This window comes from Balaenoptera borealis (assembly GCF_965194805.1).
Source record: "Balaenoptera borealis genome assembly, chromosome: 6".
Taxonomy (NCBI): domain Eukaryota; kingdom Metazoa; phylum Chordata; class Mammalia; order Artiodactyla; family Balaenopteridae; genus Balaenoptera; species Balaenoptera borealis.
Window position 1 is genome coordinate 2,885,088 of NC_138863.1, and position 24,572 is coordinate 2,909,659.

Sequence of the window (24,572 nt, forward strand, 5' to 3'; positions counted from 1 at the left end):
CTGGTGCCTCCAAGGGAAGCACCCACTAGAAGAACCACAAAATGTCCAATACAAGCATTGGAAGCTTTTATTAGTTCATCTAATTTCTGACGGTTGTTTCCTCAGTGCCATCATGAAGTTCCTTGCACCTTTCAACCGCACATTAAAAGTGTTATTCAATTAAAAAAACCACTCCTATGTAGATGTCTCCATAGACATGACATTTGATGTGAATCAGATACCACAATGCCTCTGTGAAGATCAAAGAATCCTCCCGCAAATACAACTGAGATGGGAGCTGAGCAAGGGATGAACGATTTTCCGCCTTGGGAATGACCCAGCATCACGCAGGCACTGCCGCCCGTGACTCTGATGGCTGAGCTGAAACCCTGAGTAAATGATCGAATGGAAGGGATGGGAGGGGCCTGCAGACTGGGTGAGAGGGCACCCAGTGGTCGATGGCCCGAGTGACCAGCAAGTGATGAGGAGGATGGGCAGGCCCAGGAAGCAGGGGGACGCCAAGCAGGGAGGGGGCCTGACCGCAAGGGCCCCCTCCCTCTGGAAAGGGCTTGAGAAGGGCCATGAGGGTGAGGAGGGACCGACCTCTCAGCCAACAGGTGCACAGAGGCCAGGACAGCAGCCAAAAACCAGGTTTCCTATTTCCATGAGAGCAGCTGACAATCAATTATAAATACTAGGATTTTACCTTTCGGATAAAAATGCCACCTTCCAGGAAGGGCATGCTTGTAACAAGCTCGCCCCACTTCCGGGAGGGGAGCGTGGACGTGGCTAAAGCGTTTCTAATCCAACTGGCGCCACTGGGCAGCAGTGACAGGGATGGTCCCACGAGGGCATCTTGTCCTGGGCCCCTCAGCACCGGTGGCATCTGTGTGCCCAGCAGACCCGCTCCCTCACTGACCAAGGGATGGGAGGGAGCCCGGAGCCCACACGCTCTGGGACAAGAGGAAGACTCCTTCTGGCACCACCCTGGGCACTAGGCCTGGCCCTCCAGCCGGGCCACCGCCTGCTTCAGGTCCTGCACGACGAGGTCCACTTCGGCCCGGGTGGTGCCGCGGCCCACGCTGAGCCGGATGGCGTTCCTGGCCACGTCCAAGGGGACGCCGCAGCTCAGCAGCACCGGGGATGGCCTGTGGGGCGGGGAGACGGGCCGGCCGTCAGGACACGGCTCTCCCGGGCTGCCACGTGCCCTCGGTCAGCTCCCCACTGGCCACGCACACTCTTTGGCCCACTGTCGCCAAGGGCCGGCTCAAAGCCTCCCTGCTCTCCAGCCGGGCCTGCCCCAGCACAGACCCCGACCCCGGGAGCGCAGAGGCGGCTGCTGGCCCCTGCACCCGAGAGCCGGAGCCCGGGGTACAGTGGTAACCCCCGTCTCCAAGGAGCTAGCGGGCTCAGTTCCCAGAGGGGACGCAGAGCCACACGCGAGGCAGAGGGACGGCCTCCTGCAGACACCGGAGGCTGCGGCCCGCCCAAGTCAGTGCCGAGTTTGGTCCCGGTGCCCTGGCCTCGAACGGGGCCCTGCTGCTCATCACGACCACAGCTCTGCTCTCTCCAGAGCCCAGGTGGCCGCATCCAGCTCCACTCCCGCCTGCAGGCCCCCCAAGAAACCGAACCCCCTTCTCTTCCTCCAGCAGGGCTGCTCCCGATGCCCACGCCCGGGGCTCCACACCCTCCCCTCCCGCCTCCGCCTGCTCCTGGCAGGGGGCGTGATCTGAACCCAAATCTGGTCACAGCTCCCGGTTTTCCTGAGGCTGAAGTGGCGCCTGCAGCCTGGCCCTGCTGCTCCAGCCCGCCCCTCCTCCCCGCTCCCTGCCTCGCGCTGAGCCCTGCTGCCCGCCTCCCGGTCCAGCCCGAGGCCCCTGTAGGCCGCAGCTCCCTCTTTCCTCCCGAGGGCCTGCAGTGTCTGGCCACTGTCTTCGTCCCTGCTGGGCTGCAGAGCTGCCCGAACCTGGCGCCCGGATGCGCCCTGGATGCCGCGGCCAAGCACGGGGAGAGCACTCACCGGTCTCCGTGGTCCGAGTGGCACGCAGCCCCCATGCTGGCCAGCAGCGTCCTGCACTGGGCCAGCACCAGGCGGCCTAGGAGACAGAGCACAGGGCCCCTGAGGCGGAGTCCAGGCGGGGGCTGCCTCTCTTCCCTGCTGCAAGTTGGAAGGCTCCCTCCCTCGTACCACCTGACGGAATCCCAGGGCACAGGTCCCTCTGACGGCAGGTGAGAGAAACCACAGCAGGTCCCAGAGGAAGCGCTTCCTCTGCCCCTTGGCTGCAGAAGAGCAGACACTCTTCGGCCTCATAAGACTGGCCTTGAGAATGTGGTATCCGTCAGCTGCCTGGCAGGACACGCAGAATCCTGACGAGCTGCCTTACCAAATAACGTGTTGTCCTGGTAATAATGTCTAACTTGACGTCTCTGTTTTCTAAAGGGAGAGACATTGGGTGCTGCCTTTGTTAAGCTAGAAGGCACTTCCCTCTTCCTTCACAGGCACAGAGATTTAAAAAAATACAATGATGGGAATTCCCTGGCGGTCCAGTGGGTAGGACTCTGCCCTCTTACTGCCGAGAACCCGGGTTCGATCCCTGGTCGGGGAACTAAAAATCCCACAAGCCACGTGGCGCAGCCAAAAAAAAAAACAAAACAAAAACAACAAAAAACCCCCCAACACCGATGACTGCTGATTTAATTAAAACGAAGAGCCTGCCTCATTTAAATTAACACAGGTCATCACAGAATATAAAGTCTGCCCCCAGAAAAAGGGGGGAAGACACTAGAGGGAGGAACTTCCCTTCCCACAGCAGGGAGATCTGGGGAGTTTGCCATGTGCTTCCTTCCCAACGAGGATGCACTTCAGCCCCGGTGACGGCCGCCCCAGGGTTTCTTCATGGTCCAAACACGCTGCCCCTTTTCTCAGAGTGACCATGAGGCAACGACCTCTTCTTCTAAGAGGTGAAAAGTGCCCTTCAGGTCGGCTCTCCCGTGCTCTCGGGGCCACCATAATCTCCTCCCAGACAAACAGGATGCTCTACACCCTGGACTCGAGCCTCAAGGACTCCGGGCAGGCAAGTCCTACACGTGTTTGGGATACGAGGCGTCCTAAGGCTAATCCTAACGCTAACCCCAAGCCTAATCCTAACCCTAACCTTAACTTTTCCAGCCAGGAGGCAGAGATCGCAGGAACTAATGAAGCCCACAGATCTGCACTTCAGCCTGACTCTGAGCCAGTTTTTAGTTGGTTGCCTCTACTTTCCTGACCCTCATAAAATGTTTCGTAAAAATCGCAGACAAAGATGGACCAACTAGCCTAAAATTCAGTTCACTTTATCTCCATCCCTCACATCTTTGGGGCGGGGCTGAGACCCTGTGAGAGCTGAGTGCCACTGTGCTGTGTCCAGAGCCTTAGCACCTGGAGCAGGTCAGCAGCTGTGCCCAGAGTCCCCCCACCACGGGACAGTGGATGGTGGGGCGACCCCGCCCTCGGCCAGTGCCCACGCCTCCCCACAGCTCAAGCTGTGCCCAGCCCAGCCCAGCCCAGCCCCCAGCCAGGGAGAGCTGGTGGCAGTCGTCACCTTGCAGCTGGGGTCCCAGGATGGAGAAGTTACAGGTGTTGGGGAGTCGCTCAGTGCCTGGAAACTGGCTGTTCAGATGGATTCTCTTACCAAATTCAGCCTGGAAAATTAACAGAATATGCAGTGACATCTTCGGAGCCCCCTCCCCCCAACTGTGTGAACTTCAGACTTTCTGGAAAACAAAACCTCACTCTCGGGAACTCCCTGGCCGTCCAGGGGTTAGGGCTCTGCACTCTCACTGCCGAGGGCCTGGGTCCAATCCCTGGTTGGGGAACTAAGATCTTGCAAGCCACACGGTGTGGCAGGAAAAAAAAAAACCTCACCCTCAACGCACAGAATGATTACCTTACTGATAAGTATCTACTGATAACAGTCAGGGAGACTACGGAGGGCAAAGTTAATTGGGAGAAAAAAATTCTGAATACATTTGGGTCGTCTTCATACAATCCTTAAATACCCCGTCTCTGGTATTTCTGTCATGTGCCTGTGAAAGTCACTTGGTCTGGAGCCCCTCGTCGGGGGTCGCGGCCCTGGCTGCCCAGCTCGGCGCCGGGCGCTCACCGCCAGCCTCTCCTCCAGGTAGTCGCGCACATCCCGCATGTGGGCTTCGTAGGCCTCGCAGTTCTCTGCCACCAGCTCAGCCGCCTAGGAAACAGGAGGGCCCCTCAGTCACGGTAAACCAAGGGGAGCAACACAGCTTTAAGCAGCAGAGGTGATTCTTCCCGCAGACAGACAGGCGACACGGCCTCAAACTGCTCATTTTCTGGAACCTCACAAATACACAGTATGCGCCGACCGTGTGACCGGGGCCGGATAAGTGCCGAGTCCCCTTCACTTGTTAACAGGAATTTACTTTTTCATGCTTCCGGATACCCCAGGCACTGGAGAGGCCCTAGCCAGTGACCAAAGGCAATCCCAGTCCTGAAGGCACGTCCATCCCAGGGACAGACACACCAGGGAAGAGGTGACCACGGTAGACCGGCGGGTGGGCGCCGTGACGGGAACTCGGGGCGGCGGGGATAGGGCATTCCAGGCAAAGGCCCCGCAGGGGGAAAGGCGAGCGCTCCTGGAACAGAGTGAGCGAGGGGGACAGCGCCCCAGAGGCCCCATGACAGGCGGGATCTGAGCCTAAACGCAAGGCAGATGCACGTGGATTTTGATGAAGGGGTGAGATGCTCTGATTTGTGTGTTAGAACTGGATGCTACGTGGAGATGCATGAGGCGGCCACACACAAGACGGGGATGATCTGGCCTGGAGTCGGTACAAGAGGCAGGTCCTGGGCACCTCCTAGATTTCTCAGCTGAGAGCCTGGGTGGCAGGAGGCACCACGGGGAGAGACGCCAACGATGGAGGAGAGAGAGCAGGACACATCGTGGGCTCAGAGGAAACGCTGAGGAAGCAGGTGGGATGTGGGCCTCCCAGAAGGTCAGGACCTGCCCTGAGACGTCAAGTCCAAGACAGGAGCGCAGGCTGGCATCAGAGCCACGGGACAGGGTGAGCACGGCGAGAGGGAGAGGAGGCTGGGACGGCACCCAGGAGGCGGATGGGCGAAGAGGCAGAGAAGGAGCCTCTGGGGGGAGAAGCGGTCCCACAGCTGCAGGAGGTCACAGGGCGAAATGGGGACCTTGTCGACCAGCTTCTGGGGGCAGAGCAAGGAGCAGGTGTCGGGAGGATGGCAGGGGGTGAGAGTGCGTGCGGGGCGGAGGATACGGGAAGAGGCTGGAGCGGTGAGGACCAGGGGAGGATGGTTTTAAAGGCTGGGGGAGGAACACCCTGGCAGAGGAATGTGAGGGTGCAGGAGAGGGGGCGGCCGCAGGGGGGCGCCTTTCTTCAGCCGGCACACGGGGAAGGGGCGGAGAGCTGCGAAGAGACCTTTACTCGCCCCAGGGGGGTCAGGATACACCTCCCAGGGGAGAGGGGGCGGGGCGTGTCCCGAGCCAGACCACACTGAGGAGGGCCAGGCTGAGCAAGGGGAGGGGGCGACAATGGTGTGCCAGCCCCCCACTGACAGCAGGGTCAGAGGGCCTGGGCACAGGTGCAAGCCAGCAGCGAGGAAAGGGTCACGGCCGCAGAACGGAGCAGAGGGGCCTGCGGCTGCAGCGCCGCCACCTAACCCTCATCAGGAAGATCTTCAAGAAGCTGCCCCTCTGTCCCCATCTCGGGGGGCGGGGCGGTAACTGGACCCAGGGGATGAGCAAACCTGTGGTCACGACGTCATTGCTTTTAATATTAGAAGAGACTTGAGAAAAGATACTTCCCTTTTAAAGGCTCAGCGTATGGAACCCACTCCACAGATCTTAAAAAGCACATCTCCGGGTTGATAAATAAAATTCGAGGTTTCTCTTATGTTGGTCTGTTTCTTGGGATCATGAATGTGATCCCTCCTAAAGCCAGGATACCTATTAAAGCTGCTGGGAAACTGATGTGAGATCACAGAAAATACGCGCTCTGGTCTCTGCCCTGGACCAGGCACAGAGCTCCTGAGACCCTTGGAATTTCCTAAGTGATTAGAGCCTGAGGAGCAGCCTTTATTCTAATATTTGGTCTTGGACTCTGGTTCCTGCTGCCGAGCTCCTAAATCCCTTGGCATTTCCTGGGTGATAGTGTCTTTTGCTCTAATGAGGAGACCCTGGGTGGGCTCCTGGATAGGGGCTGGTCACCGAGCCGTGATTAAAAGCTTGGAATTTCTTTAGAGGGGAGAGGGGCTGGAAATGGAGTTAATGATTGATCAAAGCCTCCATAAAAACCTCAACAGTGTGGGTTGAGAGAGCTTCCAGGTTGCTGATCACAGAGGTGCTAGGAGGGTGGTGCCTGGAGAGGGCATGGAAGCCCCTTCCCACATCCCCTGCCCTACATTCCTCTTCCTTCTGGATGCTCACCTGTATCCTTTATCATATCCTCTCATAATAAACCAGTAATCTAGTTTCTCTGAGTTCTGTGAGCTGTGCTGGCAAATACACTGAACTCAAGGAGGGGCCATGGGAACCTCTGGTTTACAGCTGGTTGGTCAGAAGTGCAGGTGACAGTCGGCATCTGAAGTTGTGGGTGCCCACAACTGAGCCCTTAGCCTGTGGGATCTGACAGCAACTCTGGGTAGACAGTGTCAGAATTGAGCTGAATTGTAGGACACCCAGCTGGTGCCACAGAATTGCTGGGTGGGGACCCCCAACCCCGCACATCTGGTGTCAGAAGTGTGGTGAGTGTGGCAGTGGTGTGAGAGTGAGGCGGAAACACAGGAGGAAGACATCGATGGACAACGCAACGGCTTCAGCTGTCCGAGGTCACCAAGGCCTACCTTTCCAAGGCCGGCAATCATCGGGGTGTTCTCTGTCCTGTAAGAGACAAAGGATTCAATCCTATTGCCATGCAAAGCAATTAACAAACATCCCCGGAAGGAGTCCTGTCTATCTGAAAGTCAGGTGTTCAAATAAAAACAGTCACACCAACATCTTTCCTAAACAAGGGCAGCTGCCAGCCCCCAAACCCTCGTCATCGCCCAGGGACAGTAGACATGGCTCACCGTGGGCAATATACAGTGGGTGTCCAAGTGACAATTCTACCTGGACCCGCTTCCTACCCAGGAGAAAGCCCTCCTCCGACTGCAGGCCCCAGAGCCCCCCTCTTTGGTCCCCCTGCCAAACCAGGTGAGGGTCTGAGGAACTCACTCCCCGCCCCGTTCCCTTCAGCTGACGTTTCAGCTGAAGCCTCTCAACTGTAATATGGGATGAATCTTTTGTTACTAGAGACTTGGGGCGTAGTGTGTGTGTTCGGGGGGGCTGTGCAGGAGGGGACAGGAACACCCCCGAAGACCAGGGGTTCCCATACACTGATGTTAACAAACTGAAAAACAACTCTTCACTCTATTTCAGGAAAAACAAAACAAAACACTAACTTAATTTTCTTAGTTTTACATTTTGGCTAAATAAAGTTGTCTTAAACCTTTGGAGCTGGCTACTGCTTGTTAACTAACAGAGAGCAAGATAAGTGAGCGCACAGCACAGGTATGACAGGAAACGAGATGCCATTGGTCATCTTTGAACAAGCTTATTGGTCAGGACTGTCCCCGGAGACGGGCTCTGACACCTGGGGGTGGTTTGGGAGAACGAGGTGCTCCGGGCTCTGTCCTAGGCTGGGAGATCCTGAATGTCATCCCTCTCTGGGCCTCACCCTTCTCTGTAGGATGACACGGTCAGACCAGAAGCACCTCTCAAGGCCTGTGACTTGTGACTGGCTGTAGGCATGGCCAGGGTGGCCCAGCTGGGCCCCTGTCTGGGACCTGGAGCCCACGCGCACTAGCCCAGCGCTGCGGTCAGGCCTGTCCCCCCTCCACGCCCACCCGGGGCCATGCACACCCTGCTCTCACACCTGTCCACCCACGGAGCTGCCCACTATGGCTCCTGGCACAGCTGATGTTCTGCCTTTCTTCCTTTTTTAATTAAACTCTTTATTTTGACAGAATGCAGATTCGCATGCAATTGTAAGAAACAGCACAGAGACATCCTGCGTACCCTTTACTCGGTTTCCCCCAAGTAACAGTGTAGGACAGTATCACAACCAGGATACTGACAAGACACAGACATTCCCACCACCACAAAGACCCCTCCTGCTGGCCTTTTATAACCACACCCACTTTTATAACCCACACCCTTCAGCCCTCCTTCCCTCTTTAACCTCTGGCAACCGCTAATCTGTTCTCCACATCTGTAATTTTGTCATTTCAAGAATGTCACATAGATGGAACCACAGAGTTTAACTTTGAGGGACTGGCTTTTTTCATTCACCAAAATTCTCTGGAGATTCTTCCAGGCTGCTGTGTATCAGTGGTTCACTCCTTCTCATTACTGAGCAGGGTCCCATGGCACGGATGTGCCCCCGCTGGTGTAACGCTCACTCGTTAAAGGACATCTGGGTTGTTTGCAGTTTGTGGCTATTATAAATAAAGCTGCTAAATACTTCTGTGTACGGGTTTTGCTTGTGAACGTAAGTCTTCATTTCTCTGGGATAAATGTTCAGGAATGAAATTCCTAGGTTGTATGGTAGTTGCATATTTACTTTTTAAAGAAACTGCCAAACTGTTTTCCAGAGCAGCTGTACCATTTTACATTCCCACCAGCCAAGTATGAATGATCCAGTTTCTTTCCATCTTGGCCAGCATTTGGTGTGGTCACTATTTTTTACATTAGCCACTCTGACAAGTCTGTAGTGATGGCGTCTCCTTGTGGTTTTAATTTGTATTTTGCTAGTAGCTAATGATGTTGAACATCTTTTTGTGTGCTTATTTGCTATCCTCTTTGGTGAAATGTGTTCCGTCTTTTGCCCATTTTTTGACTGAATTGTTTGGGGTCTTTTTGCCACTGAGTTTTGAGAGTTCTTTATATATTCTAGGTGCTAGTCCTTTGTCAGATCTGTCATTTGAAAACATTTTCTCCTAATGTGTAGCTTGTCTTTTCATCCTCTTAACAAAGTCTTTTTTTTTTTAATTAATTAATTAATTTATTTTTGGCTGTGTTGGGTCTTTGTTTCTGTGCGAGGGCTTTCTCTAGTTGTGGCAAGCGGGGGCCACTCTTCATCGCAGTGTGCGGGCCTCTCACTATCGCGGCCTCTCTTGTTGCGGAGCACAGGCTCCAGACGCACAGGCTCAGTAGTTGTGGCTCACGGGCCTAGGTGCTCCGCGGCACGTGGGATCTTCCCAGACCAGGGCTCGAACCCGTGTCCCCTACATTAGCAGGCAGATTCTCAACCACTGTGCCACCAGGGAAGCCCCCCTCTTAACAAAGTCTTTTGCAAGGCAAAAAGTTTTAAATTTTGATGAAGTTCAATTAAATTTTGATGAAGTTCCATTTATCAATTTTTGAGTGTTCTTAGGCTTGACACCACAAGCACATCCATTTTATGCTGTGGTGTCAAGTCTAAGAACTCTTTGCTTAGCCCTAGATCCTGAAGATTTTTTCCTATTTTTTTCTAAAAGTTTTATAGTTTTATGTTTTACATTTCAGTTCAGGATCTATTTTGAGTTACATTTTATAAGGTGTGAGACTTAGGCTGAGGTGTACTTTGCCTGTGGATGCCTTGAGTGCCCCAGCACCATATGCTGAAAGGCTATCTCATATTAGGTGAATTGTGTTAGCTTTTTGACGAAGTAGTCCTCTTCATCTGAGTTATCAAATTCATGTGTGTAGGGTTGTTTGTGGCACTCCTTTATTATTCTTCTGATGTCTGTAGGGTTCGTAGTGATACCTTGTTTCATTCTTGATATTGGCAATTTGTTTCCTCTTTTTGTCAGTCTTGCTAGAGGTTTGTCAATTTTATCGATGTTTTCACAGAGCCAGCTCTTCAATTCATTGATTTTTTAAGTCATTTTTGTTTTTAATTTCATTGACTTCTATTTGCATCTTTATTATTTCCTTCTGTTTGCTTTGGGTTTATTTTGCTCTACATTTTCTAGGTTCTTCAGATGGGAGCTTAGATTATTGCCTTGAGATTCTCTCTGTTGTCTAACATGTGATTTGGTGCTATAAATTTCCCTCTCAGCAGTTCTTTAACTGTGTCTCTCAAATTTTGGTAAATGTATTTTCATTTTCATTCATTTCAGTGTATTTAGTGAGACTTCTTCTTTGCCTCATGGATTATTTATAAGTATGCTGTTTGTTTCTAAGTGTTTGGAGACTTTCCTATTACCTTCCTATTATTGATTTTTAGTTTGATTCCACTGTGGTTAAAGAATACACTCTGTATGATTTCAGTAAATGTACTGAGGTTTGTTTAATGGTACAGAATATGATTTATCTTAGTGTATATTCCGTGGCACTTAAAAAGAATGTGTATTTTGCTGTTGTTGGGTGGAGTGTTCCAAACAGGTTGATTAGATCCTGTTGGTTGATGGGTGTTACTGCGTTCTTCTATACCTTAGCCAATTTTTGTCTAGTTGTTCTATCCATTGTTGAGGAAAGGGTGTTGAAGCCTCCATCTATAATTGTGGATTTGTCTATTTTTCCTTTCAGTTTAGTTTGCTTTTTTTTTTCCTCACATATTTTTCAGCTCTACTGTTTAGTGCATCCACATTAGGATTGCTATGTCTTCTTGGTGGACTGATTCTTTTATCATTATATAATTCCCCCTGCCTCCCCCATCCTTGGTAATTTTCTATTTTCTTTGCTCTGGAGTCTCCTTTATCTCATGTAACATAGCCATTCCTGCTTTCCTTAGATTAATGTTAGTGTGATACACTTTTTTCCAACCTTTACTTTCAACTTGCTTCTTGCTATATTTGAAGCAAGTTTCTTATAGACAGCATATAGTTGGATCCGTTTTTAAAATTTTTATTCTGCCAATCTCTGCCTTTTAATTGGAATATTTATACCATTTACATTTAATGTAATTATTGATGTTTGGGCTTAAGTCTTCCATTTTATTTTTTCTCTGTTTTCTTTTTCCTACCTTTCTGTGGGTCACTTAAACAGTTTTCAGAAGTTCAAGTGAAGAACAGAAACCTTACCTCCTTTTACATCCCTTTACCCTCCCCCATTCATAATATAATTATCTTAAATATTTCTTCCACATACATTTTGAACCACATCAGACAGTGCTATGATTTTTGCTTAGGCCATCAAACATAATTTAGAAAACTGAAGAGAAGGAAAGTCTATTTTATTTACCCATATTTTTGTTCACCATGCTCCTTCTCTCTGATGTTCCAAGGTTCCTTCTTTTACTATTTCCTTTCTGTGTAAAGAACTTCTTTAGTCATTTTTAGCATAGGTTTTCTGGTGACAAATTCTGTTAGTTTTCTCCTTCATCTGAGAATGTCTTGATTTCCTCTTCGTTCCTGAAGGATATTTCTGCTGTGTTTTTAATTTGGCTTGACAGTTCTTTTCTTTGAGCACTTGAAAATTTTTGCATACTTCCTCTGGCCTCCATGGCTTCAGATGAGTAATCTACTGTCATTCGAATTATATTTTTCCTATAGATAAGGTATTATTTATTCTTTCCTCTGGCTCCTTTCAAGATTTTTCTTTGTCTTTCATTTACGGAAGTTTACTTTTTATGTCTTAGGGTAGATTTCTTTTGGTTTATCCTGTTTGGGTTTTGTTCAGCTTCTTGAATCTGTGGGTTTATGTCTCTTGCCAAATTTGGGAAGTTTTCAGCCATTATTTCTTCAAGTTCTTTTTCATCCCACCCTCTTTCTCCTATTCCTCCAGGACCTCAACGAAATGAATGTTAGATCTTTTGTTATAGTCCCACAGGTCCCCAGAGGCTCTGTTTAATCTTCTTCCAGTCTACTTCCTGTCTGTTTTTTATATTGGTTACTTCTATTGTTCTTTCAGTTCACTCTTTCCTCTGTTGCCCCTATTCTGCTGGTGAGCCTGTCCACTGAGCTTTTAACTTTGGCTGTTGTAGTTTTTAGTTCTAAAATTTCTGTTTAGTTCTTCTCTACATCTTCTTCTTCTTTGCTGACACTTTCTATTTCTTCTGTTTCGAGTGTGTTCATAATTGCTCATTAAAGCATTTTTATTGTTTTTGCCTTAAAATCTCTTATCAGATAATTCTAACATCTTTGTCATCTCAGTGTTGGCATCTATTGATCGTCTTTTTTCTTTGATTTAAGATCTTTCTGGTTCTCAGTATGATGAGCGATTTTCAGTTGAAACCTGGACATCCCTATGTCGTTATGAGTCTGGATGTTTCTTAACCCTTCCGTATTAGCTGTCTTTTTTTGACCTTCCTCTGGCAGGAGGAGTGTGCCAACTGACTACTGCCAAGCGGGGGTAGACGTCCAGATTCCCTCCTTGGCCTGTGTCAACATCCAAGAGGAGAACACACCTTGTTAGTGATGGGTATGGGTGGAAGCCCAGGGTGCCCACGTGGTCTCCACTGACACCTTGGTGGGGTGCACAACTGTGGTGGGGCAAAAGTCCTGGCTCTTCACTAGGCCCTGTCTGACACAGGAAGGGCATGGGGCTCTTGTCACAGCCTGTGTGGGTGAAGTCTGGGCTCCCAATTCTCCTTTGTGGCACAGGTGGGGGTGGTGGCAGTTTACCATGGTGATTGGCTGGAGAAAAGCAGGTATTGTCTAAAAGTTCTCTGTATTGCTAGGCTCTCCTTTCCCTGGTCCACTGGCTGGAGAGAGAGGGCTTTCTTGGGCATTTTTCATCAGCCCTTATTGGTGTTTCTGAGTTGCTGGCTTCCTCTGCTCTAATTCTGGAATAAAGGAAGCAAGAGAAACCCTAGGGAACTCACCACATGTTGTCTGTTTCTTCCTCTTGTTATCAAGTTTCTGACAACACATGTGGTGCTGGTACCACCTCATTCCCTGGTTAAAACACCCCTCAGGTCATGGGGACACAGGAGCTTTCAGGGAGGAAACCAGGTGCTTCTACGTGGCCCTGCTCACCCCACAGTCAAGAGAAGGGCAGCACACCTCAGCCGGGGGGCTCTGGTGGCACCTCTTTGGTGGGCTGGGCCAAAATAACAAAAGGAACTGGATGCTTTGAAGCAGCTGAAAACGACTTCCTTCCTCTGCTCTGAATCACCCCCAGCGAGACGGCAGGTCCGTGAGCCCTAAGTGTAGAAGCGGCCGGGGAGCCGCGTCTGGCTCGGTGGAGACGAGAGCGCTGTGCTGTCACCGTGCTTCAAGAGACGGGGCGCCTCTGCCCTGCATACAGACAACACAGCCAGCGGGCCAGACCCCTCGTTGAACTTCTACCTTACCCTGGCCTGAAATTCCGCTCTTGTCCACCTCCAAACAGCATAGGGTACAGAGGGGTGAGTTCACCGAGCCCTCGGATGTAAAGTGCTCCAATCCTGGGGCCATAGAACTGAAAGAAAAGTCAGTCATTTATTCAACAAGAACCTTCTGGGGACCTTCTCCATATACGTATTGAGAGGCCCACAGAGATACTCTACGATGTCCGGGCCCACCTCCTCTGGTCCTGCAGGTGGCCACCCAGCCCCACTGCAGACACGTGGGGGTCACAGAAGCCTTCGGGTGGGGGCAGGTGCTGGAGTCTGGTCCCCAGCTCGGGGGCAGCAGAGCACCTGCACGGCACATGGGAGACTCTGTGAAGGAGAGGGGCTGGAGAGAGAGATGGCCAAGGGCTGTCCTGCGGATGACTCCACGCTCTCAAATCCACATTAGCTAGAAACCTTAAGGGCTGCCGTGTCAGGCCAGCGCCTCACACCCTTGGGAATCAGCTGAGGGGAACTTACTAAAAATAGTCCAGCTTCTAGTCAGCTGCTGGAAAGATGAGCAAAAGCTTCAGAAGGGTCTTCACTGTTAACTATTTCCCCAGCATACCCGAGAGATGAGGGCCGTGAAAACCACACCCTCACACTCAGAGCCACACTTTGAGTCAAGTTAGAGAGGCCATCATTCTTGAACCCTGCATCTTCCCGTCCCTGGGTGGGGGGCTGAGTGGGCTGAGGAGGGGTCTGCACGCACTCTCTGGGCTGCAGAGGTCACTCACTCCCGGGCTAAACCCACCTGTGAGCTCCACTCCCCCCACCCTCCCCCAGACCCCGCCTCTCCCCCTCCCCCTCCCCGCTCCCCCTCCCCCGACGGCCTTGCCCGGCCTCCCCGCTTCCTACCCTGTACGGGCTGCGCTGCCCAGTGTCCCCGGCTCAGCCCTCGGCATCCTAGCTCTGCCGGGCTCTCCTCCGAGCTGCCGAGGCCGGGGCCGCGGTCTGCCCATCACCATGACCCAGGGCCTCGCTGGGCAGGCGCGCCGGGGGCACCGGTGACGGAGGACGAGCGGGGCCGCGGGCTCTGCTCGCAGGTGAGCCTGGCGTCGAGGCATCTCCCCGGCAGGAGGGCAGGAAGGCGGACGGACGCACCTTGTGGCCCACGACAGTCAGGAAGTCCACGCCCAGGTCCCGCACGTCCACGCGCCGCTTCCCCAAGGCCTGGGCGGCGTCCGTGTGCACGAGCACCCCCGGCAGCCCGCCCGCCGCCCGCTGCTGGTTCAGGGCTCGGACTCGCCGGCTGATCTCGGGCACCGGCTGCAGAGGGAGAAACACACGGCTGAGTGTGTTGATTTGATGAAGACGGAATGAAAGAAACGAGGAGTTGTTAATGAGGACACAGCAAAAAGTTCCCGAACTGAAGAACAGGGGAGAGAAGAGGCGGGGGCTGGGAAGCCGGAGTCCCCACTCCCTCTTCCTAAGAGGGACAGCCACTCACCATGATGACGCCTGTCTCGTTATTGGCCAGCATGATGGTCACGAGGCACGTGGCCGGGCGGACGGCCGCCAGGATGTCCTCAGCCTCCGCCTGCCCATTTACCTTGGACACGGGGACAAAGGTGACCTCTGAGGAATAAGACACAAGTATGAGGTCAAACCCACAAAGTATCGTTTCTGGAACGTTTACTTAGACACAGTGAAAAAAGCAATTTATCATAAAGGTTCAGAAAACTCTGAAGAAGGAATATGAGCCCCCTTTATCGCCCCGCCCACAGACAACCGGCTTGAAGGCTTCGTCAATGAGCTTCAATTGGGGGGCTGTCTGGGGACACCCTGTTCCGCCTCTAAGGGACCCGCAAGCAGCTGAGACACCCTCAGTTCATGGGAGCGTCTCGAGGCGCTAAGTACTTAACCTTCCCTCGCTCGGCACTGACCCAGCCTTTGTTAAGCACCTACCGTGTGCCAGGCGCTGCTCCAGGCCCCTAGAATCCTACTACTGCAGATGGAAAATAACGAGAGGTGACCAAATCGGGGTTTGGGGTTCAAAATGGTGAAGAGAAACACACCCACTGTCCCCTCAAGGTCCCACTGAAACGAGAGAACGGATATATTTCTCGATAAGGGCGACCACCTGTGGACAAGGAATTTTGAGCAATGCCCGGAATACAGAAAGATGATGTCATTAGACTAAGAGCATCAGGGAAAACCCACCCAGGACACTGATAGGCGAAAACTAACTCCACAGAAAGTAGGAAAGGATCCAGAGGCCATCCACGTTCAGGGTGCACTTGTGGAGAGCAGGGTGGGGGCCGACTGCCGAGGCAGGCAGAGGACCAGGTCCCGACAGATAAGGACCCCCGCCTCATACCCAGCAAGTGGGTGGCAGCAGCGCTGGCCTCGACAGCAGGCGGGCTCGGGGGTGGGCGGGCGCCGTGGGGCAGCAAGGGAAGGGCGGAGCTGGTGCATCCACTACGGGACTCAAAGGGGAGCAAAGGAAGGGCCACTCTGGCCAGGACTTCTGTCTTTTTATTAAGTGTATGAGCACCTGCTCAACACCATCAACCCTCAGGGAGGCGCAGATCAAAACCCCCATGAGCTCCCACTTCACACCCGCTAGGACGGCTGTTACAGAAAACACAGACACTAACACATGGTGGCGAGGACGTGGAGAAATTGGAGCCCCCAGGCACTGCTGGTGGGAATGTAAAATGGTGCAGCTACTGCGGAATACAGAGGTTAGGGTGAAACACCGCGATACTTCAAAAGGTGAAACAGAGCTACCACATGACACAGCAGTTCCACTCCTGGGTATATACTCAAGAGAAACAAAAACATTCGTCCACACAAAAACGTCTACACAAATGCTCACAATGGCATTATTCGTAGTATCAAATGTCCATCAAATGTTCATCAACTGACGAATGGATAAAATGTGAACATTATTCACCCATAAAAAGGAATGGAATACTGACACAGGCTACAACGTGGATGAACCCTGAAAACATGATGCTAAGTGAAAGAAGCCAATTACAAAAGACCACATATCATGTGACTCCATTCATATGAAAGTCCAGAATGGGGAAATCTCCAGAGACAGAATGTATTATTAGTGGTTGCCCAGGGCTGAGGGAAACAGAGTTACAGTTAACAGATGCGAGGTTCTTTTGAGGGTCAGGAAATGCTCTCTAATTGACTGTGGTGGTGGTTGCACAACTCTGTGAATTCGCTAAAAACTACTGAATCGTACACTTCAAACGGGTGAAGAGTATCATACGTGAGTTCCATCTCCATAAAGCTGACATATATATTAAAAAACAACAACAGCAACAACTGGACCGTGTGGAGGTGGAGGGGTGTGAGACAGGTGAGGTCAAGTCCCCATTTTATACCAGGGAGTCAACAAATAGATGCTTGAGTTAATAAACTAAGAAATGGAGATTATTAAGTATTAAAGTGGAAGTAATTAAAGTGATAATGCCAACCACGAGAAAAACTGAAGGCAAACTTAAGGGGCGCTGCCTCCGAGGAGCAGGACTGGGGGGTGTGGGGAAGATGGGGGGTGTGGGGAAGATGGGGGTGTGGGGAAGATGGGGGCGTGGGGAAGATGGGGGGGTGGGGAAGATGGGGGGGTGGGGAAGATGGGGGCGTGGGGAAGATGGGGGGCGTGGGGAAGATGGGGGGGTGGGGAAGATGGGGGGCGTGGGGAAGATGGGGGGGTGGGGAAGATGGGGGGTGGGGAAGATGGGGGGCGTGGGGAAGATGGGGGGGTGGGGAAGATGGGGGGTGGGGAAGATGGGGGGCGTGGGGAAGATGGGGGGCGTGGGGAAGATGGGGGGGTGGGGAAGATGGGGGGCGTGGGGAAGATGGGGGGCGTGGGGAAGATGGGGGGGTGGGGAAGAACCTTTACTTTACAGCAATACTTGAAGCCTTTCTGTCATCTTTAGGTGCACGCCTATTCTTTGTAAAAACGTGTACAATTTTAAACAAGAGGTGAAATGTAACAGCAACTAATAACAATGTATTAAGTTGCCCTTCCCTGTACCTGAGACACAGAAAAAAAGGCACCAGGGATTAAGAGGAAGGACAGTTTAAACAAGAAGTTGGACCTGACTTTTTTTTAGTTAGAGTGGTGCATCAAGAGAAAAACCTTTCCAGTGGTCAAAGGGGAAAAGTGGTAACAAGGCTCACAGTCAAACCGAGCAGCTCTGGCACAACCCCTTTATCTTTAAGATAAACACTCTCCCCTGCCTCCCCTTCAGGTTTCCAGGCAGATTAGGTAAGAAGGCAAATGCTGCGGAGAAAACCAGTCTTATTCCAAGGAGAGGTCAACCCTGGCTGTCTTGGGACAACTGTCTCTTACGTTTTCAAAGGCTAGCATCTATACCCTGTGTCTCGAGATGTCACATCACAGGAAAAGTGAAAGGACCAGAAGTAACCAGGGCCACTGCCACTGCTGCGCAGGCCCCACCTGCCCCTCAGACTGCCTGGCCAGGTGCACCTCCCGGTGGGGCCCCAGCACCCCCCCCCACCCCCCACCCCCGCCTCTGCTCCCCTCACCCCGGGAGGCCCTCACCTCCCCTCTGAGATAACAGGCTCCCAGCAGGGGTGCACTTATTCTTGTTTTTACCACCAGAAGTTGATGTCTATTGGATCCTTTTTGTTTCTACCAGAGGGAGTGCAAGCCAAGATTCAATCATTAAAATCAAATAATGAAAAGCACGGGTTAGCATTTCTAGGCATGCTATTAAATATACACGTATTTATCATATACAAGAGCCTGACGTATCATGCGGTGATAAATGACCAGTTCCACGCACTGGTGATTGATTTCTCCCTCAGGGAAAATCTGGAAGGACAGGCCTTGTAACCTTCGCCCCTGGGCACAGCCAGGAGCCCAAGCGTCAGAGGGTAAATGATTCACCAGGGCGCCCGGGTCGGGCCGGGGTGGCCCCGCCGGACCTCAGCCAGCTGCCCACTCACCGGCCACTCGTTCTTCCACCAGGTGCTCCAGGGGCAGGCGGATGGAGTCGTGTTCCACCGTGCAGGTGATGATGTGAGGCAGGGCCCCCTCCACTGGGCTGGGATGCTCGGCCGTGTCCCCCACTGCGGCATGGATTTTGTGGAAATGTTTCACCACAGAATGGATTACTAAATTATTTGACTGCAGAGACAGAGCAGAAAAATCATTTATGAAAACTATCCTAAGGGGAGACTTAGAGTAACAATCTCTCTCATTTGTAGTTTCCTTTGTAGCTAACATTTAAAAAGAAAACAACCAAACAAAAAAACGGTCTCAAAGAAAATCAGCTCCTGAGCTGCATCTTCTGAAAGGCCTAACTACAAAGATTTGGGGGTTTTCAACTTTCATAAATGTCGGAATTCGTTTCCAGTGGATCACGCAGGCTTTTTGTTAAGCAACATTATGCATTTTAAAATTTTTCTAAATCTGTCAAAAAAGAATATTTTGCCCAGGCGACCATCGCTGGTGGGAATGTGAACTGGCACAACCTCTGTTAAGGGCCATCTGGCATATCTATCAAACAGGCCCTCTGACCCAGGAAGTCTAGTTCTTGGACTTGATCCTACAGCTACACTTGCACAGAAGCAAAATGATGGATGTAAAAGGTTACTGGTTAAGTGTACAATGACGTAACAGCAAAACCTTAGGAAACCCTTCACCGTCTATCAATAAGGGGACTTGTTCAGTGGACCCCAAGCAGATGTAAACGCACAGAGGGAATGCCCCAAGGGCTGATGCCAGAGATCTCAAAGGCACTTGTTAAATGAAAAAAGGTAGCAAGCATTATATGCAGCATCATACAATTTGTATAAAAAGGGCGAGATACATACACATTTGCTTATACATCCCCAAAATCCTTGAAGAGGTAAAAAGGGAAGGGGAAAAGAATATATAAATCTACACACTTAATCTGTTTTTAAGGCAAAGGCTCTCTCTGCAGGACTCGACAGAAACTAACAATACTGGTCTCCTGTAGGGAGAGGAAGTGGATAACTGAGGGGATGGGTGGGAGATTTTTTTTTTTTAAGGACCTTTTCTCTCATTGCTAAATACAACATATACACAGAAAAGTGTGTAAAATAGAAATGTAAGTTTCATGAGAAAGCATGACAGTGAAGGCCTGAGTAACCGTGACCTGGGTCAAGACGAAAACATGACCCACAGCAGGAAACACCTCCCACCCGCCCTCAATCACTGCCCCACCCCCATGCCAGCTAACCTCCACCCTGATTTGTATGGTAATCATTTCCTTGCTTTTCTTTATGCTTTTCCTTCCTATGTAAGGATCCCTAAGTGATTTTGCTTATTTTGCCTCTTTTTGACCTTCAAATGAATGGAACTGGACTGAATTAATTTTTCTCTAAACTGAAGATCCAACCTATTCGAGTATCTGAAGGCACCGCCCAGCGGGAAGGCGGTGGCTGCGCTTGTCCTGTGCTGAGGGGACCACACACTGTCACCCGGCGGTCGGAGGACTTAAAAGGCACTGAGAGTCTAACAGGCGGTCCTGATGGAGAACAAGGCGGCCGACGGCAGGGCTCACCCAGATCTGAGACACATCGAACCAGATGATGGGGAGGAGACGGTCAGGATGGAGGGCTTGGATGTGCTTCTCTGAAGGCAGATGGTTCTTTAAAGTCCCAGGTCACCCCCTCGCAGAAAACACAGCGACTCCTGGTCCAGAAAGGAGGGCCTTCGGGGGCTGCACACCTCAGGCCAAAGTTGAACCCACCCACCGTGAACGCGACAAAGGTGCCTGGGCCCCTCCCATGTGCCGCCTCCACCTGCAGGTACCAAAGGGCACAGGACTCCACGCTGAGCGCCCAGGTAGCACTGGGAGCACAGCAGCTTCTGTCGGAACCGGTCGGTCACAACTAAAGACGTACCACGTGCCCCCAGGCCACCAGGCTCCTCAGCACCTGACCCCCGGCCAGACCAGGACGGCCCACAGGGCAGCTGGGGCGGCCCCTTGCGGGGCACCAGGAGTCTGGTCCTGGGGGGTGGTCGGTGCCCAGGGCCCTGGCGGCAGCTCCCCTCCCCTCTGGTCAGCTTGGCTCGTCCCGGCCCGGCCCAGCATAGCCTCTGGCTGACGCCCTGCGCTCCACACTCACGATCCCTCCGCGCTGCTGCAGGGGACTGTGTGGTGCCCTTCCACCCGGGACGGCATCGGAGGTGTGAATATCGGTCCGTGCTATTGGGAGGGACATCTGAGTCGTCCCCAGTCTCTGGCTGTCATGAACGCTACCACGGACAGTCCTGCCTGCCCCTGCTGCCCACATGCCCCATTCTTCTACGGTACGTACCTGAGGGGAGCTGCTGGCTGATAGGGTGGCGTGGCCTCCACTTCACAGGTGATGCCAACCCACCTTCCTTACGCTCCTGCCAGCGCCGTGCGTGCTCGCTGCTGTACATCCTTTGTCAATACTTCCTGTTGTTGGGCTTCTTAATTGTCACCATCCTGATGGGTGGGCAGAGGCAACCCATGTTGTTTACCTTTGTATTCTGATCACTTATGAGGCTGAGTACCTTCTCCCACGTAGAAACCACATGGGTTTCTCTGTGAAGTGCATATTCACTTTTCTCGCCCATTTTTCTACCGGGCTGCCTGCCGTTACATCCTGGATGCTAGTCGTCTCTCAGTTACGTGCTGCAACGATCTTCGCCCACTGTCAGGCCGGTCTTCTGATTTCCTTCAACGTTCTCTGATGAACTACAAATTGTTTAGTGGTGGTGGTGGTGGTAGAATTTATCGACCTTTTCTTTTATGATTAAAGTTTCCTGTATTTTATCTAAGAAATCCATCTCTTCAACATCACAAAGGCCAGGCCTTGTCACGTGACAAGGACCCATCCAGGTATGGCCCTGTTTCGGGCCTCGTGTCTCTCCTTGCCCTAAGACCATCTGCCTTAATTAGTAGAACAATTCACTGTGTTCTTAATCTTGAAGAAGATTTGGCTATTCTTGGCATTGTGTATTTCCATATAAATTAGTTTGCGAGATTCCATCAAAAGAGAGTCAGAATTTTCACTGAAGTTGCTTTGACTCTACAGATCAATCTGGAAAGAGCTGACATATTTATCGTACTGAGTCTTCCCATCTGTGAACATGGTATATGCTGCATTTATTTAGAACTTCTTTGAAGGCTCTCAGTAACGTTTCTATTCCTTTCCCAACGTGTGTGTGCGGGTGTCTTACAAAAGCTTTTTTACTAGATTTATTTCCTAAGTATTTGATATTTTTTGGTGCTCTGGTAAATACCTGTTTGTTGCTGGTACATAAAAATACAATCGATTTTTTCATCTAATAACTTTGCTGAATTTACTTACTAACTCTAATAATCTAGCTGCAGATTCTCTTGGTTTTTTATGTGGATAGTCACGTCACACGTGGATGACCTTCTTCTCCAATAAGGAAATGAGATGGCGAGAATTATTAATTGAGTAGAGACCTTGACATCATCACACTGCCACTGAGTATCTTCTATCAAATTAAAAAGAAGTACCTTCGAAATCGGGTCAAACGTGAAACTTTTTTTTTTTAATTGAAGTATAGTTGATTTACAATGTTGTGTTAGTTTCAGGTGTACAGCAAAGTGATTCCATTATATATATGTTCTTTTTCAGATTCTCTTCCATTACAGATTATTACCAGATACTGAATATAGTTCCCTGTGCTACAATAGGTCCTTGTTGGTTGTCTATTTTATATAAAGTAGTGTGTATCTGTTAATCCCAAACTCCTAATTTTTCTCTCCCCCGCTTCGCCTTTGATAACCCTAAATTTGTTTTCTATGTCTGTGAGTCTATTTGTTTTATAAATAAGTTCAATTATATCATTTTTTTAAGATTCCACATACAAGTGATATCACATTATATTTGGCTTTCTCTGTCTGACTTACTTCACTCAATATGATAATCTCTAGGTCCATCCATGTTGCTGCAAATGGCATTATTTCATTCTTTTTTATGGCTGAGTAGTATTCCATTGTATATCTATACATCTTCTTGATCCATTCATCTGTCCATGGACATTCAGATTGTTTCCATGTCTTGGCTATTGTAAATAGTGCTGCTATCAACACTGGGGTGCATGTATCTTTTCAAATTAGAGTTTTTGTCTTTTCCAGATGTACGCCCAGGAGTGGGATTGCTGGGTCATATGGTAGTTCTATTTTTAGTTTTTTAAGGAACCTCCATACTGTTCTCCATAGTGGCTGCACCAATTTACATTCCTACCAACAATGTAGAAGGGTCCTCTTTTCTCCACACCCCCTCTCCACATTTATTATTTGTAGATGTTTTGATGATGGCCATTCTGACCGGAAACCTCACACTCTTAATAAGGTAAGCAACTTAGTGGGATTCAAAGGAATGATTACAGGGCAAAATGAAGGGGAAACTCTCTTTATTGAAATAGCAATGCAAAGCAAATTAATTTATAAGTTATGCAACAAATATCCTATCAGCCCCCTGGAATTCACTTACAAGATAAATGTTGGCTAATTATATCAAGGGCAAAGCATTACTCTTTCTTTAAAAATCAATAATACCGGGCTTCCCTGGTGGCTCAGTGGTTAAGAATCCGCCTGCCAATGCAGGGGACACAGGTTCGAGCCTGGGTCCGGGAAGATCCCACATGCCGTGGAGCAACTAAGCCCATGCGCCACAACTACTGAGGCTGTGCTCTAGAGCCCACGAGCCACAACTACTGAAGCCTGCGTGCCCAGAGCCCATGCTCCACAACAAGAGAAGCCACCGCAATGAGAAGCCTGCGCACCACCACGAAGAGTAGCCCCCCCTTGCTGCAACTAGAGAAAGCCCGCGTGCAGCAACGAAAACCCAATGCAGCCAAAAATAAATAAATAAATAAATAAAATTTTTTTAAAAAATCAATAATACCAAGAGGCAGCCACCTTCTACTTTTTTAAAAAAATAACTTACAGCTAAAAGAACATGAGACTGTTGAGACTGTTTACCTCTGTGCCCCCGGAAGTGAAGATCATGTCTCGAGGTCTCGCACCTATCATCTTGGCAAGGTTTTCCCGAGCTGCATTGATAATCTCCTTGGCCTTCCTACCTTGAGGGAGCAAAGTGGAAATTCATTAACTTTGCTTCAGCAAGTCCAATCAACACATGTTTAAAAGAACAACCAGACATGAAGGAGCGAGGGATCTGAGTGGGTAGTTCTAAGACAAAACGTGCTCCGCTAACGTGAGCTACGACCAGAAATCACTTGGCAAAGGGGCAGCTGTAAGATGTCAGCAAATCAGTGAAAACTACTGAGATTTCAGTAACTTAGTAAGAGCCAGAAACAAATATGGGAGGATGCCTGGGAACCCTACAATTCCCTGAGACACGGTTTTCTTCTTACCGGATGCTACGGGAGAGGGGAAGCTGTGGCCATCTGCCTGGCTTCCCATCCGTCAAGACAGGAGAATGAAAGGATGGAATAATTTGCTTAAGATCACGCTGCAAAACAACAAAAATAAGCAAAAATAGAACTTGTGACTCCTCGACACAAAGCCCAATGCCATATGTCATACTGCCGGTCCCCTAGGTAACTAGAAAGGTCACCGCCTCAGGGACACATTTGCTTTCAAACAGCTGCTAGGAGCCCAGCTATTCCTAGTTTCACTGGAGAGCAGGAAAACAGGAACCAAACTTCATGTGGCAGAGAAAGAAAGGCTCTGGGATGGGAATTCTGAAAATTTTGATGACCATTTTTAGTCTGTAGACCAGTAGTCTCCAAACTTTTTTGACTATTCAGTCCTATTTATAAAAAAATTTTTTTGAGCAGGTACCACTAAAATAAACATATAAATAATAAAACATAAAGATAGAAATGTAAAAAGATGTGGTAAAAATAAATATACAAAGTAATCCACACACTCCTTAAGACTATTGCGTAGGTTTTAATTACAAGCAATGAAGGTCTGGGGTGTTTAGGAAACCCAGTCCTTTCAATTAGTGATACTTGGAAAGACTGCAGTAAATGTCAATCAGTTTGGGTAGGACCCCTGTTAGCTCCTCCTGAGTGCCGCGCAAACCCCGTCCACCAGCTCACGGCCCACTCCTCCTCCAGGATTCTGCTGAGAAGCCCCCTCTGAGGAGCTGCTGGGCTGATCCCACAGCAGCAGGTCCCCTGCCCATGCCCCACTGCCCTTCCCAGGACAATCGGGTGGCCCATGTGGCGTGTGGCCCCCGGAGCCTGTTTCAATGCGCCTGTAGACCTTCATAGAAGCATTTCACAGGGTTTTCTTTTTCCTTTTCAAAAATGGGTTTCATAATTTACAAATTGGTTTGCAAAAACTTCC

At 50.4% G+C, this 24,572-nt stretch overlaps 1 protein-coding gene across 20 annotated transcripts in view; it reads right to left on the reverse strand.

Annotated features, from left to right (window-relative positions):
- Positions 1-44: 44 nt before the first annotated feature.
- Positions 45-24,572, reverse strand: part of SCLY (selenocysteine lyase) — a 32,347-nt gene continuing 7,819 nt past the window's right edge. For 9 of the 20 annotated variants that reach the window (XM_082396070.1, XM_082396059.1, XM_082396073.1 and 6 more), the window contains 10 exons: positions 23,235-23,331; positions 18,220-18,400; positions 14,738-14,865; positions 14,392-14,556; positions 13,270-13,376; positions 6,857-6,893; positions 4,122-4,205; positions 3,561-3,660; positions 2,000-2,075; positions 45-1,127 (listed from right to left, as the gene is read on the reverse strand). In XM_082396070.1, the coding sequence (XP_082252196.1) occupies positions 974-1,127; positions 2,000-2,075; positions 3,561-3,660; positions 4,122-4,205; positions 6,857-6,893; positions 13,270-13,376; positions 14,392-14,556; positions 14,738-14,865; positions 18,220-18,400; positions 23,235-23,331 (1,129 nt within the window). In that variant the 3' untranslated portion in view covers positions 45-973. The other 11 variants (XM_082396078.1, XM_082396077.1, XM_082396064.1 and 8 more) reach the window with 6 other exon arrangements.